This window comes from Mus pahari, chromosome 2 (assembly GCF_900095145.1).
Source record: "Mus pahari chromosome 2, PAHARI_EIJ_v1.1, whole genome shotgun sequence".
In the NCBI taxonomy this organism is placed as follows: domain Eukaryota; kingdom Metazoa; phylum Chordata; class Mammalia; order Rodentia; family Muridae; genus Mus; species Mus pahari.
Window position 1 is genome coordinate 100,563,425 of NC_034591.1, and position 16,418 is coordinate 100,579,842.

The 16,418-nt window shown below is 45.1% G+C and overlaps 1 protein-coding gene across 1 annotated transcript in view; it reads right to left on the reverse strand.

Annotated features, from left to right (window-relative positions):
• Nucleotides 1-16,418, reverse strand: part of Actg2 (actin gamma 2, smooth muscle) — a 26,335-nt gene that overhangs the window by 4,690 nt on the left and 5,227 nt on the right. Inside the window, exons 2-8 of the mRNA XM_021191767.2 lie at nt 12,049-12,210; nt 11,502-11,630; nt 7,800-7,910; nt 7,454-7,538; nt 5,550-5,711; nt 4,622-4,813; nt 531-712 (exon numbers count right to left, since the gene is read on the reverse strand). Coding sequence (XP_021047426.1) covers nt 531-712; nt 4,622-4,813; nt 5,550-5,711; nt 7,454-7,538; nt 7,800-7,910; nt 11,502-11,630; nt 12,049-12,174 — 987 coding nt within the window. The 5' untranslated portion in view covers nt 12,175-12,210. The remainder of the gene's footprint in view (nt 1-530; nt 713-4,621; nt 4,814-5,549; nt 5,712-7,453; nt 7,539-7,799; nt 7,911-11,501; nt 11,631-12,048; nt 12,211-16,418) is intronic.

Sequence of the window (16,418 nt, forward strand, 5' to 3'; positions counted from 1 at the left end):
AGAGAGAGAGAGAGAGAGAGAGAGAGAGAGAGAGAGAGAGAGAGAGAGAGAGAGAGAGAGAGAGAGAGACTGTGTATCTCCGTCTGATCTAGAACTCAGGATATAGGCAGACTAGGCTATATCCTGGAACTCACAGAGATTCACCTACCTCTGCTTTGCATGTCCTGGGACCAAAGGTGTATACCACCATGCCTGACCCAGCAGTAAGTGCTCTTAATGGCAGAGTCATACCTCTGACCCCCGTCACTTTCTTTTCTTTCTTCCTGTTTCCTTCATCCTAATTTCTCTGTCAACTTCCTCAATCGTGTCGTCACCTCATATTCTTTCAATGTTTTCTCATATGATATCCATGTTATGGACTTAGCCATGCTAAGTATCAATTCAGTCTATCATTGATCCAAGGAACATCGGACCAGGAGGATAAAGATGACCAGGAGACCACCAATTTCCAAGACCCAGCAACATCTCCCACAAAAACAGGTCTTTGCTTATAGAACAGCATAAAGGAAGTAGGGTAAGGCCCAACCTACCTTGATCTTCATGGTGCTGGGAGCCAAGGCTGTGATCTCCTTCTGCATCCTGTCAGCAATGCCAGGGTACATGGTAGTGCCCCCAGAGAGGACATTGTTAGCATACAAATCCTTGCGGATGTCAATGTCACACTTCATGATGGAATTGTATGTTGTTTCATGAATTCCAGCTGACTCCATGCCTAGGGGGAGGTTACAGAGTTTAGTCAACATCCATGCCTTCAGAAAAGTAGCTCATACCAGGCACAGGGCTCACCCTTGTAATGCCAGGCACATGGGAGGCTGAGGCAGAAGGGTCAGTAATTCAAGGCTAGCCTGAGTTGCAGAGTGAGACCCTGTTCAAAAACAGACAAAACCACCACCAGAAGTATAGCTCCAGCCCTTAGGATCCTCCTCCATTGCAGTTGATCAACTCTCAACTGGATCCCAAGCTCAGAAGCGCTTCCTGGCCATGGCTTCACCCTTGGTTTCCTCACACCTCAGCTGATGTTTCTCACGGTGGCCCAAGGCACATACCGAAGCACTATACTTCTTTCCATAGCTTTAAGGAGATGCTTTAAGTTCATGTGCTATAGTGTTAACCCCTTTAGAGTTCAGTAGTTGTTAGTATATGTCTTAGTCAGGGTTTCTATTCCTGCACAAACATCATGACCAAGAAGCAAATTGGGGAGGAAAGGGTTTATTCGGCTTACACTTCCACATTGCTGTTCATCACTGAAAGAAGTCAGGACTGGAACTCAAGCAGGTCAGGGAGCAGGAGCTGATGCAGAGGCCGTGGAGGGATGTTCTTTACTGGCTTGCNTCCCCTGGCTTGCTCAGCCTGCTCTCTTATAGAACCCAAGACTACCAGCCCAGAGATGGCACCACCCACAAGGGGACCTCCCCCCTTGATCACTAATTGAGAAAATGCCTTACAGCTGGATCTCATGGAGGCATTTCTCCAACTGAAGCGCCTTTCTCTGTGATAACTCCAGCCTGTCTCAAGTTGACACAAAACTAGCCAGTACAGTATATCTACAAGGTTGGGCAAGTGTCACCACAATATCATTTTAAAGACAAGATGGCCTTGAATTCACTACGCAGCTGAGGATGACCTTAAATTCCCGTCTTCCCATTTCCACAGCTCAAGCACTGGGAGTACATAGGTACAGGACCACACCCAGCTCTACAGCATTTTAATGGCTCCAGAGAAACTCCAAGACTATGAGCAGCCATTCCCCATTCCCCACTTAAACACTCCTCAATAAAGTGGCTTTCTTTGATAAGTATTGTCTTTTAGTCCTTGTCATAGTACTAGCTGGTAAGTACAGACCACTATATCCATATTTAAAGCACTTATTGGTCTTATTATTTTATTTATGGGTCTGAATATGGGTTTGTGAGAGTTAATAAATGCCCATGGAGGTCAGAGATCAGGGAAGGATATCAGATTCCCTGGAACTAGTGCTACAGCTGTTAGGAACTGCCATGATGCTGCTGAGAATTGAACCTGGGCTCTCTGGAAGGGATCAGCTAATGCTCATAAATGGTGAGCCGTCTTTCCAGAACAACCCCTGCCCAATTATTTCAATTTTTATACAAGAGAAAGAGGCAGCTTGAAGAAGGTGGTGTGTCAGTGTGACAGCGCCTGGATGCAGAGGTACTGGATCAGCATTGAAACTCTGACCCCAGATTCACCTGTACCATTGCCTAGATACAGGTCTCGGTGACCTAAATGCTAGGTGATACAGAAGAGGGCGGGACTGACCTTTAAACCCGTTATTAGTTTCATACTATATTACATGTCCTGCTTTTCCTTTTAAAAACATATAATTGTATATGTGTGTTCTCACATGAGTTTATGTGCGTTAGGTTCATGCAAATGCCCATGAAGGTCAGAAGAAGGTTTTGGACTCCAGGAATTGGAGCCACATCAGTTGTGAGCTACTATGTGGGTGCTGGGAACTGAACTTGGGCCCTCTGCAAGAATAGTAAATGCTCTTAACCACTAAGATATGACCAACTCTGTTTCTTCTTTTTTCTTTCTTTTCTTTTCCCTCTCTTCCTTCCCCCTTCCTCCCTTTCCTTCCTTCCTTCCTTCCTTCCTTCCTTCCTTCCTTCCTTCCTTCCTTCTTTCTTTCCTTCCTTCCTTTCTTCCTTCCTCTCTTTCTCTCTTTCTTCTTTCTTCTTTCTTTCTTTCTTTCTTTCTTTCTTTCTTTCTTTCTTTCTTTCTTTCTTTCTTTCTTTCTTTCTTTCTTCTTTCTTTCTTTCTTCTTTCCTTTTAGAGTTTCTCTGTATAGCTTTGGCTGTTTTAGAACTCATTCTCTAGACCAGGTTGGAGTTAAACTCAGAGATTCAGTGCTTTTACCTCCCAAGTTCTGGGATTAAAGGGATGAGCCATCACTCAAGTCCCATCCTGTTGTTTTTTTATTTTTATTTTTTTCCTTTATTTACTCTTCTATTTAAAATTATGTTTTTATCTAATGGTTTATGTAATCGTTTATGTCCCTTCTTGGGAAAAATTAAGGCAATTAAAAGTAAAAAAGTGCTTATGAACTCAGGTGTTTCTTTTTCCAAATCCCATCCACTTCTCTGCCCTGTGCCCTTCCACCCTGCCTCCTCTGTCCTGCACCCTCTGCCCTGCGCCCTTCCACCCTGCCTCCTCTGTCCTGCACCCTCTGCCCTGCGCCTTTCCACCCTGCCTCCTCCGTCCAGCACCCTTCCACCCTGCCTCCTCTGTCCTGCACCCTTCCACCCTGCCTCCTCTGTCCTGCACCCTCTGCCCTGCACCCTTCCACCCTGCCTCCTCCGTCCTACACCCTCTTCTCTGTATCCATCTGCCCTGCAGTCTTTTGTCTTATAACTCTCTGCCTTGACTCTCCACCCTGTATTGTTGGAACAGCTCTTTCTGAAACTACTTCTTATCCTTAGAAACTGAGCTTTTACCTTGTAACCAAGTTAATAATATGTCTTGAGATGATTTAAAAATATATACTGGATCTGCTGCTGTGAAGTGTACTCAGCCTGTTTAACTTGCTGTTAAGAAAACAGTCACCATCCTTACTATTCTTTGAACTTTTTATGTAATCTCCTTTTACAACCTAAGCTAAATGCCTAGCTTTAATCTTACACTACATATGCTTTCATGCCCATGATACAGAATTGTGTGTGTGTGTGTGTTGATAACCATTTTCTGAAGCAATATGAAGATTTAGGTTGATAATATCTATGGTGGTTTGAATAGGTTTGGCTCCCATAGACTTATGTGTTAGAATGCTTGGGAGTGACACAATTAGGAAGTGTGGTCTTGTTGGAGTAGGTGTGGTCTTGTTGGAGGAAGTATGTCACTCTGGGCTTGGGTTTTGAGACCTTCCTCCTAGCTGCCTGAGGACTCAATCTTCTCCTGTTTGCCTTAGGAACAAGATGTAGAACTCTCAGCTTCCGTCCTCCATCATGCCTGTCTGGATGCTGCCATGCTTCCCACCATGATGATAATGAACTGAACCTCTGAACCTGTAAGCCAGCCCCAACTAAATGTTGTCCTTTATAAGAGTTGCCTTGGTCATGATGTCTCTTCACAGCAATGAAAACCCTAACTAAGACAGTATCTGTGTGTGGTTCTGAGTATTATTCTGGGTTATTTGGGGTCAGTAAAATAACTTTTTTTTCCCTTGTAAAACTCTGTTAAGGATTTCTGTAAAGAATTCCTCATTCCTTTTCCATACTATGTGTTCTGTGCTGTTCCGTAAATACAGAGTGAAGCTTTTTCTAGGCACTGACACCAGACAGGCACCACACACACACAACAGACAGATGACAGATTGAACGCAGGGTACAGACACTAGACAGATGGAAGATACAGGGAGAATTCAAATTTGAGCCTGCTTTTGGTCTAAACTACTCCAAGAGGAAGAAACTTTCATCCTTTAATGTGGAGTTGAATCACTATCCCCTCCACTTTGCACCTCTGTCCTGCACCCCTCACCCTGCATCCTCTGTCCTGCACCCCTCACCCTGCATTCTCAGTCCTGCACTCCTCCTGCTTGTATTGCTCTACCCTGGACCCCTGTGCCCTGCCTCCCAGTGAAGAAGCGGTCTGCAGGCAGCCTCACCAATGAAGGAAGGCTGGAAGAGGGTCTCCGGGCAGCGGAAGCGCTCATTGCCAATAGTGATGACCTGCCCATCAGGCAACTCGTAGCTCTTCTCCAGGGAAGAAGATGAAGCTGCCGTGGCCATCTCGTTCTCGAAATCCAGGGCTACGTAGCATAGCTTCTCCTTGATGTCTCGTACAATTTCTCTCTCAGCTGGAAAGTGCAGAAATGGCAAAGTGGTTCCTGGGCTCTGCAAGCTCTGCCATATCATGTGTTCTCCAGGAAACTCTCAGTCTACTTTGAGTACAATCTTAGGAAGAGGAGAGTCAAGGCTCTCTTCCACGAATGGGCTCCCCCATTCCTCAAAAAGGCTTGATTCTCAAGCAGGAAGCCATTCCCTCTGTCATTCTGTGTTGACAGTGCCAGAGGTGCTCCTGGGGTCCTTTTAGTGCACATTATGGAGCAGACTTTGACTTACCCTTGGTGACCTGACAGAATCTAAAAAACGTGCTACCAAAATCCCCACTTAACCTAGGTGAGCTTCTCCTTTTAGATCATTTTATATCATTTGATCTCAGACACCACAGACTCCTCCAAGGAGATAAGTATGTCACCTTCTCTCCAGTACAGCTAAACATTGTTGAAAACTCTGGGCCTGCATCAACATGAACATAGGCAGTGGGTGCTGGGTAAAGGGAATCCCCGGAAGGTTCTAAGCACCGTTTGGCAGAGCACAGTAGAAGGAAGCTAGCTCAAAGCCTTGTCCTCCTCCCCAGAGCATCTCCACTGGGAACCTTCATCCTCCAACTAGGCTGTCTTAACACTGCAGAGCTTCAGGTCAGCCTGAGGACAGAGCCACAGAATTCCCATCAGTCCCGAGAGCATTGTTGAATGTCCTAGATGACATTGGATTTTGAAGTCAACTCTGAATGAGGAAAGGGGCAGGTACCTGTGGTCACAAAGGAATAGCCTCTTTCTGTGAGAATCTTCATGAGGTAGTCTGTGAGATCCCGTCCAGCCAGGTCAAGACGCATGATGGCATGGGGCAGTGCGTAGCCTTCATAGATGGGGACATTGTGGGTGACGCCATCCCCCGAATCCAGGACAATGCCTGTGGACAGAGAAGACAAACTTCATTTTCATCTGTCTGTTTCTGGGGTCTGTTCTGAATGATTTTTCATTATCATATTTTCTTTAGTAGTTAAGAAAATCACCCACCACGAGAATTCTCTCTCTCTCCCTCTCCTCTCCCCTCCTCTCCCCCTCTCCCCCTTCCCCCTCCCTCTCCCTCCCTCTTCCTCTCCCTCCCCCTCTCTCCTTCCCTCCTTCCCTCCCTCTCTCTCTCTCTCTCTCTCTCTCTCTCTCTCTCTCTCAATGAGAAGATTGCTTTCTAGAAGATAAGAACTGTCTCAACTTCTTGGATCCCTTGAAGTACAGACATGGTAATGGTGGACACTCGTCAGTTTACCTTCAATCCTGACTGCACATTCTGTTTTTTAATATTGAGACTACATCCTTCTCTGAGGATGTCAGAGCCACTCGAGTTGGAGCTGTCTAATGTGAGTGCTGGGACTGAACTCAGGTCCTCTGCCAAAGCATTGTTTGCTCTTAACTGCTGAGCCATCTCCCTGGCTGAGTGTGCCTGCTGTTTGATACAGACTTTGTGGGAAAGCTGGAAAGATGAATGCTCAGGAATGCAGAGAACATGTGAAAGAACACAGTTAAACAGCTTCTATTACGGTGCCCAAGTGCCTGTTGAGGACCACAGGTTCTCCTGACTGCTGGACATCCTTCTATCTTGGAGGCCACATGCTTATGCAGCCACCATCGCAGGTTCTGCTGTTCTTGAGGCAAAGGCGTGGTGATGAGGGAGTGTGGATAAGCCGCCTGGCATGACCATGAAAGGAAACAGCTCTTGCTGCACCTATCAATTATGGCTTGTTTATGGAAATTCTTCCCAACTGGATAAGCAGGCTCACACTCAGCCTGTTCCATGGGCACTCTCATTTGTTCTTTCCCCCCAACTTGACCCTACCTTTTCTGCTGTAGTAAACACTCTATTGGTAAAGTATCACATGGTGTTTGAGCTCACTGAAAAACTGGCTGTGGAAGTGGAGTTTCTATCCTCCATTTCAGCTTCAAGAGTGTTTGTCTCAAAGTGCCTTCCAAGACCCTGTCTGTGGGTGGGCTGGCCCCTGACTCTGTGCAGGAAGGGACGAGAACAGAAGAGTAAAGGCACCACCATGTCCTTGCAGATAGCTAGAAACTAAATCGTTTCCAACAAAGGTTTCTACTGTAAAAACAAACAAGAAAACCAAAAACCAAAAACCAAAAACCAACCAAACAAGAAGTGCCTGTAGTGGGGAAGGGAAGCCGGAAGGTCAGCTATGGAGAGAAACTCACCCAGAAACCTCAGTTGACTGCCTCTATTTCCCCAGTCAGTTTCTATTGTATGCTTGTAAGCACCCCATTTGATGATGTCACATATCTGCTGTTACTTGTTCTTTTACTTGGAGGGGACACTCTGCCCTGCCCAGGACTCTCTATGGGACTCCAGCTGACTGCCTTGATGGGGGACTCTGCCCTGCCCAGGACTCTCTATGGGAACTCCAGCTGACTGCCTTGATGGGGTTTCCCCAGATGATTTTTACTGGATGTTTTGAGTAGCCAACCTGACCATGTTTTTGCTCTCTATCGATCTATCAGTATCTGACTATTCTTTTTCTTTGGCTTGCTATAAACTTGCCATAGACTCTGTCTTTCAAAACTGAAGGTATGGCCACCACAGGTCATTTTCAGGACTGTGAAGAAAAACCTGAAGCCAGAGAAGAAATGAGTTTCAATGGTACTGACCCGTGGTACGCCCAGATGCATAGAGCGAGAGCACCGCTTGAATGGCAACATACATGGCAGGGACATTGAAGGTTTCGAACATGATCTGGAAGGACAAGGAGGAAAGGACTGTCTGAAAACACCACAGCATCTCCTGGGCTGCGGAATGGTCTGGAATTTTCTTAAGGGCAAGAACTATGCCAATTCAATGGTTCTTCTTTATCCCATATCCACTTCCCATGGGACCTGCCTTGGTGTCCTCCCCACCCCGCGACCACAGCAGGTCTGTATGGACATTTTACTGCATTGCTACACAGTGGTGAAGGAGTATCTGGCCAAGCTGTTCTCCTGTGCTCAGTGCTCTTACCTGGGTCATCTTCTCCCTGTTTGCTTTGGGGTTTAGGGGGGCCTCTGTGAGCAGGGTCGGGTGCTCTTCTGGTGCTACTCGAAGCTCATTGTAGAAGGAGTGGTGCCAGATCTAGTTGAGACAAACACCAGATAAGCCAAGCAGACTTCGCAGGGGTCTGAAAATATCTGACTGGCGTGTCCATACTGGAGGAGAGTGGCCAAATGCTACCCAGGACAGGGTAAATCTGGTCAGCCCCAGGGAATCTCAGATGGACATGGCTGTCTGTTCCTTTTCTCCAAGGATGCCAGACACAGAGCCAGTGTATGTGCTGATTCTACCACTCGACCCTTCCTCTTCGTCCCTTTTCCTGTCGTTTGGTGCCTTCAAGGAGGCAGGCTGCACTCGGTGCTTATTGCTTTCACGCTTCTGGCTGTGTTCAGCTGATGGATGGATGGTGTTGGCAGGAGGTTAGACAGTGGAAGGAGAGAAAAGCCAGGCAGGGCGTGTCTCTGATCTGTGGTGTGACCTCCAGTTATCTCCCGGGGTTCCCAGGACACTGCCCGCACTCCAAGTCCCTGCAGGGGCACTTGCAAGCACAAGCGCTCCCTCATCCTGTTCTGGTTGCCTTCATCCTGCTCACACCCCCCGTAAGTACTTCTTCAGTCCGCCTTATCAGAAGCGTATACTGTCTTCTGCTGTGATCCTGGCACATATATGTGGGCCCAGTTCTCACTGATGACTGGTGACCAAGTCAATGTTTGAGCAGGGTCTCTCCACATCAGCACTTAGATTGGCGCAGTCAGTGTTGTAGTGGGCAGACCTGTGCACCATGGGAGATTTAATGGCGTCCTTAGTCTCCACCCATTGGATGCTAGTTGTACCCCAAATTTGATTACATCTCCAGACATTACCGGGTGTGTCTGTCTGTGTGTATGTAAATATATCCCTGCCTTAGAGAAATTTTCCTCACCCACATAGTAGGCCCTTCTTCAGTGCTCCACTATGACTAGGCAAGGGTCTTTACTTCGGAGGTGTTTGGCAAACAGTGTCAGGGAACTTGGGGTTTTGGTTTCTTTAGCAACAGGGTTTACTGTATTTATGGGCTTTGCTAGAATGTTAGTAAATATAACAATAGGGGCTATATATAGACTGGACTTTGTGTCTACTTCTTAGTTTCAAAGTCTGGAGGGGAGAAAGTCCAAAAGACAAAAATGCCAAGATGCAACTAAATCAAAGGAAGAAGTGACAGCAATCATTATCTGTCAGACTGGAATGGACCGGAAAGCAAAGAAGGTCCCCAGAGGCTTCGTGAGCCTCTGAGACACAGGGAATGACAGGAGCACAGGCCTTGGGCTTTGAAGTTCCATAGGAAGATGGGGGACAGCAACTGGCCTCAGTGGAGTGAAGCAGGGTTTGAAATCCTCTTACCTCAGCTTCACCTGGGACTGTGATGTGGGTGTAGCTGGCTTAGCTCTACCCCAGACCTGCCAGTCATTAACAGTGGGTCCAAGCACCACACTTCACTTGAGGTTTTCAAAGCACTGTACCTCAAAAGTTAGAAATGTTGCCAAGTCAAAATATTTGGAAAATCTTATACCCCATCTGTCATTGAAATCTTTCCTTTGTGACTCTTGTCTTTGTGTTATTTGTAATTTTCTATTACTTATTCACTTCATATCCATGATTAATATCATTACATTTTTGTTTTAATTAATTAATTAGTTTTTTGTTTTAATTAATTAATTAATTTGGGGTCAGGGTATTTCTATGTAGCCCTGGCTTGCCTGGAACTTGCTATGTAGACCAGGCTGGCCTCAAATTCTCAGAAATCTGCCTGTCTCTGCCTCTCTAGTGCTGGGATTGAAGGCATGTACCACATAACACTTGTTTTTTATTTTATGTTGAAGTGTGGATTTTTGAAGAGAGTAATTTCTTTTCTTAAAAGGTGTGTGTGTGTGTGTGTGTGTGTGTGTGTGTGTATGTGTGTGTGTGTATGCGCGCGTGTGTGCGTGTACCTGTGTGTCATGCACACAAGTGTAGGTGTCCCCAGAGACCAGAAGATGGCATTGGAGCCCCTGGTTCTGGGACTATAGGCAGCTGTGGGGCACCTGCACCCACGTCAAACTCAGGTTCTTGAGAGCAGCCATCTCTCCAGCCCCAGCACTGTGTGTTTTTAATGATAAACCTATAATACCTGTTTATGAGTCTTTCAATATGTCTCTTGTAATATTTTTGAGATCTGTTGTTTGACTTTCAGAGTTTATTTTTTGGGTACATATACTAGAAGTTATGATTTTTTTTAAGTCAAATCTGTTTTTTTTTCTATGATGATTCTCACCAGAAAGCTTGACTAAATGTTTACACCTATCTTACTGTATCTGTATCTTTGAATTCTTATATTTAACTTTTAGATCCAACTGATAAGTGTTTGGAGAAGTAGTATGAGGTAAGACTTTGCATGTATAAATAATCCATCCAATTTCTATTCAGCTTTTCTTTTAAGATGCACTACATACACATAGGGCTTCTTTAAAGAGTTCACACACTGTTCTTCCTGTGAGAAAATAGTGTTTCTTATGTTTCCAAATTAGGTCCAAATTAGGTATTGGGAAATGTGTGAATAACGAGTGTCATTTCCAGAGCTCTGATCCAGGTGTTGGGATCATACCAAACCAATGTCTAATTTTATCTTTAAAGCACTTTAGTGGAAAAGCAGGTTGTTTGATCTGAGATGGGGGCCTCATTTTGTGACCTAGGCTGGTCTTGAATTCACAGCAAAGTGTCAATCCTTCTGCCTCTGTCTCCCAAGCTCTGGGACTATAGGCTTGAACCCCTCAAGCACCTCAAAAGAAAGTTGTTTGTTTTTGAATCTCCAGCTCAAAACCGAAGAAGCTAAGGCTGAGGGTGTGGTTTGTACACACATTTCTTTGTCTGCTCCTCTCTGGTGAGAGAGTGGTCACAATGTAGTCCAGCTTACCCCTGAAGATACAGAGGGGCTGTCAGTAGCTTATAGATAAGAACACTAGACAGGTGCTGCTGACATTCTGCTAGTGATGTCATCACCTCCTGCGTTGTCTCATAAAAACAAGTCAAAACGAAGATAAACAAACAAAAAAAACCAAACCAACAACAAAAATGAAAAGCTTCTAGAACTCCTAGAATATTACATAATATTTCATCTGAGAATCAGAACACTATATCAGCAATCCCCTAACCTGAACGCATGGATGGGCAAAGAAACGGGAGAGAGAGCTGGAGTTACAGACAGTTTTGAGATGCCTAATGTGGGTATAGAAACCAAACCTGAGTCCTCTACAAAAGCAATAAGAGCCTTTAACATCTCTTAGCCCCAGCTGAGATGTTCAACATTTTAAACAAGGGCCTAGACCTGGCCAGATGGAGTGATGCAGGAAGGGCAGAGGTTGGAAATTAGGTATAACAAATCCTCAGAGGCTGCTGTGAAGAGTCAGGGACAGAGAGAATTATATGGATAAATAGGGCAAAGGACAAGGGAACCTGCGGGAAGCCATTGCCGTGGTCCAGGGAGAGAGGTTGAGGGCCCAGGCTGGAAATGACTTAGGGAATGGGAGGGGAAGGAGGAAGGAAGGAAGGCTATAGGAAGCATTCCTGAGAAAGAGTGACAGGCATAGAGAGGTGTGGGATAGGAAAGTCAAGATAAGATATCACTATTAAAATAAACATGCTGGAGGCTTCAGATACCTTCTCCATGTCATCCCAGTTGGTGATGATGCCGTGTTCAATGGGGTACTTGAGAGTTAGGATCCCACGCTTGCTCTGAGCCTCGTCCCCCACATAGCTGTCTTTCTGGCCCATTCCCACCATCACACCCTGTGATGAGAAAGAAAAGGAGAGATAAGTGAATTGTCTGAGGGGGTCCACACACGGAGATTTAGTCACTGGAACATTCCCAAAGAAGGAAAGAGATAAAGAAAGAAAGCAGGAAATGAAGGTGAAGGTGTGTGGGAACAGGAAGAGGAGGTGGAGGTCCCTCATGGGCTGAGCCTTTCCTCTTACAGAAGACTATGTGGTTTTCTGAGGGAGAACAAAGCCTGTACATGTATTTAACCCCTTATTTTATACGAGAGAGAGAGAGAGGAGAGAGAGAGGAGAGAGAGAGGAGAGAGAGAGGAGAGAGAGAGAGAGAGAGAGAGAGAGAGAGAGAGAGAGAGAGAGAGAGCTAGCTCAGTATAGTTCCAATACAGCTCACTCCTAGTGGCTCACAGTCTTGGATCCAGAGACAACACACCTGATGTCGAGGGCGGCCCACAATGGATGGGAAGACAGCCCTGGGGGCATCATCTCCTGCAAAGCCTGCCTTGCACAGGCCAGAGCCATTGTCACACACAAGGGCGGTGGTCTCTTCTTCACACATGGTGGGAGCAGTGGAATGAGCTGGGGGCTGGAGCACCTTTGAGTTGGAAGAGAAAAGAACAGTTGTCAAGATGGGATAGTCTTTGTGACTCTGGGTTCTGAGCAACTGAGTGTATCTGGTCTTTGCTACTTTGTGAGTTCTTCTTTTTCCTACCCTTTATCCCCCGCCCCCTCCCCACTAACACTAGATAGGAGAGAAACAAAGATAAAGGGAAAGAGAACCTTGAATCAAATTTCTTTCCTTTTGTTTCTTCTTTGACCAGGGATACTAACAAACCATCAAGCTTCCCCTAAATGATCACCAATGGGCTCCCCTCAGTCCCCTACCTCTGCCTCTGCCTCTCTGTGTTCTAGCATTATGTACTCTCTGAAAAGTTCTCAGAATTCCAAACATCATACAATTGCAGAAATTGTGGCAAAATCACGCTTCTGTTAGAGCACAAGGCAAGTCATGATCAGCTGCTGTGGTCAGTTTGAACTAACCCCATATCCCTACACCTGGGATTAAAATAAAAGTACTTACAATATTTATGTGTGTGTGTGTGTGTGTGTGTGTGTGTGTATTTTTAAAGAAACCTAAAATTTCCAGAATTCTCAAAGATGTCACTACAACTGGGGTTCTGTTCTAGAACACACATAATCTTGGCCTCATTGTCTCTGGAAGTTGTGTCTCCTACCTCCATTCAGCTGCTAAACACTGAATTTTGTCACCCTAAACTCACATGGATTGTACATCAGCATCCTCATACCCCCAAATGTGACTGGATTTAGAGACAGATCTTTACAGAAGGGTTTAGAAGGATGTCATAAGCCCAATATGGCTGGTCTCCAGTATGGCTACTCTATAGGGTGGTATCTGTGTAAGGATGTATATGGAGTGAGGACTATGTGAAGACATGGCCAGAAGGCAGCCATCTCTAAACCAGTGGAGGGTCCTGAGAAGGAGCCAACCCTGATGACCTCTTGACCCTCAAACTCCTAGTGTTCAGGATTGTTAGAAAACAAGTTTCTGTTTTTAAAGGCCCTCATCAGCTGTGGCTTGTGTTATGACAGTTAACTAGGTAACACATTTTATTTTAGTTTTTGCAAGAGGGTCTTACTATGTGTACTATGTGTGTGTCTGTGGAGGTCAGTGGAGGGTTTTGGATCCCCTAGAAACTCCCCTGGAGTTCAGAATGGTTATGAGCTGCCATGTGGGTGCTGGGAACTGAACTCGGGTGCTCTGCAAAAAAGCAAGTCCTTGGAGCCCTCTCTCCATCCGCAGGGTCTCACGATGTAGCCTTGGTTGGTCTGGAACTCTCTATGTCGTCCAAGATGACCTCAAACACAGAAATTGCCCTGCCTCTACCTCCTGAATGCTGGCATTAAATGCGCACCATAAAGCCCAGTTTATTACACTTAATTTTAAAGATGAAATAGCAAAAACAAAACTTTCATTCAGTGGAGAGAATTATGAGAGTACTTAGCAGTTATTAAACAAGTTGAGAAGCTTTATAGTATACCTAAGGCAGAATTAGTACTTATAAGAAGAAAGCACCCTTACTAACCAGTAAGTAGACAGCCTAAAAGAAAAAGAAAGACTGTGAGAAGACAGTCGACAGAGAAGGAAGGTAAACTCCCTCCAGCCTCCCTGGCAAATCAAGTAAAATCATCCTTCACCTAGCGCATATATATATATATATATATATATATATATATATATATGCTACCCCCTCATTGTACACTTGTATAATAATGTATTTTCTTTTTTTTTGATTTATTTATTTATTATATGTAAGTACACTGTAGCTGTCTTCAGACACTCCAGAAGAGGGCATCAGATCTTGTTACGGATGGTTATGAGCCACCATGTGGTTGCTGGGATTTGAACTCTGGACCTTCGGAAGAGCAGTCGGGTGCTCTTACCCACTGAGCTATCTCACCAGCCCATAATGTATTTTCTAATTGTTTAATTTTTTTCTGTGAATGGGTATTCTGCCTGTCTGCATATCTGTCTGTGTACCATGTTCATACCTGATATATATATATATATGTATATATATATGTACATATATACATATGTATATGTGTGTGTATGTGTGCATGTGTACAGATATGTGCCCACGTATGTGTATTTGTGTGGGTCAGGAGACAACCTCAGGTGCTATTTCTCAGGTGCAGTTTTTTGTTTTTAGAGATACAGTCTCTCCTTGGCCTAAGCTCTCCAAATAGACTAGGATGCCTGACCACTTAGCACGAAGGATCTAATGCCTTTACTGTCCCCATTATGGATGAAAGGAGAGAATTCTATAGATAACTGACTGACCCCAAAGAGCCATATGCCGAAGCCAGACAGTGAGGAAAAGATTATGTCTTGGGATTTTGTTCAGAAGGTCAAGAAGGCTAGACAGGTCAGAGCAGAAGTTTATTAATTTGGGGACTGGAAGGATGGCTTGGAGGTTGAGAGCACTGGCTACTCTTACAGAGGACCTGGGTTGATTCCCAGCACCCACATGGGAGCTCACATCATCTATAACTCCAATTCCAGGGGAACTGATGCCCCCTGAGGTCTCCTGGGAATCAGGTATGAACATGAAATTAAACAATTAGAAAATACATTATTATACATGTGTACAATGAGGGGGTAGTAGTGAGGGTTGGTTCATGCTCTTTGGCGTGTGATGGAGCTCAGAGGAAACTGTGGAGTTGGTTTTCTCCTTCCACTTTTATGTGGGCTCTGAGGGTTGAACTCAGGTCATCAGACTGGTCAGTGAGCCGTTATGTGAGCTCAGCCTGGTTTAAAACAATCAGAATTGAGACCCATCTTAATAATGAGGTTATTATTATAATAATGAAGAAGTTATTGAATAAGCTAGTTGCCTGTAAATGGCTAGAAAAGTTTACCCAACCACCCAGGAAAGAAAGTGAAGGACCTAATTAATGTTAGGAGAAAGGTGCCGGGGCTGGTGAGATGGNTCAGTGGGTAAGAGCACCCGACTGCTCTTCCNAAGGTCCNGAGTTCAAATCCCAGCAACCACATGGTGGCTCATAACCATCTGTAAGAAGATCTGACGCCCTCTTCTGGAGTGTCTGAAGACAGCTACAGTGTACTTACATATAAATAAATAAATCTTTAAAAAAAAAAAAAAGAAAGGTACCACATTGCTTCTATCACGCTGTGCCCAGTGCTTCTAAGTTTGACCTAAATGATGTATGCGTGTGTGTATGTACATATGAATGATGGTTTCCTAAGTGCTGGGGTTACAGGCATGAGACACCTCATCTGGAAAATTTTATTTTTAATTTTAAAAAAGGTTTTGGCGCTGGAGAGATAACTCAGTGGTTAAGAGCACTTGCAGCTCTCTGTAGGACTTGGGTTTAGTTCCCTGCATTGACAACCACCCACAACTCTGGTTCCAGGAGACCTAATAGCATTTTCTGAGCTCCCTGGGCACTGAATGTACATGGTACAGAGGCATACATGCAGGCAGAACACGCACACACATAAAATAATAAACATTTTAAAAAATTGAGCTTCTTTACCTCAATTTTACAATTTTAGTATTACCTACTTAAACCTCGAAAATAACCCTGGGACAATATGTTTTTTAAAATTCCATTCTGTTGACTTGAAAGTCAAGACTCAGAAAGTTAAAGAATTCAGTCAGAGTCCTAGTCAGAAAAAAAGTGAGCGCACAGGGCTGGCGTTGATCCAGGACAGGTGCGGAGCCTGAGCTTGTGAAAGCGATGTAACTTCTCCTTGTGTGGCGTTTTCCTTTCACCTCCTTCTCTGGAGCTTTTGGCAGCTTAGGCCTTCACACAGAGAGGCCTCTGTTTCTTCTTCCTCTGAACTCTTTCTGCAGCAGGACCAGCTTTACTCTAACATAGAACTTGGTGTCTGGTACACAGAAGGGGCACAATAATTGTTGACGAAGTGGGCTCCTCCCAGACCTGCCTGCTCTGTGCCCGGGATACTCAAGCACTCGGCTTTCTCTCCCTGAGCTAGTCAGCGGCTGCCCTGATCTAGTAAGCATCCTCCTGAGGGGAAGTTGGCCTTAGAAGGAGAAGGAGGCCAGGAGCTAAGGCCACACTCCTGTGGTTGCCTCTAGGGCCCTCAGCACTCTCTCTCCATCTGGTTTACTTATACTTTGGGTGCCTCTGGCCTTTCCCCCTTTAACTTTGTTTTAGTGTGTGTGTGTGTGTGTGTGTGTGTGTGTGAGAGAGAGAGAGAGAGAGAGAGAGAGAGAGAGAGAGAGAGAGAGAGAG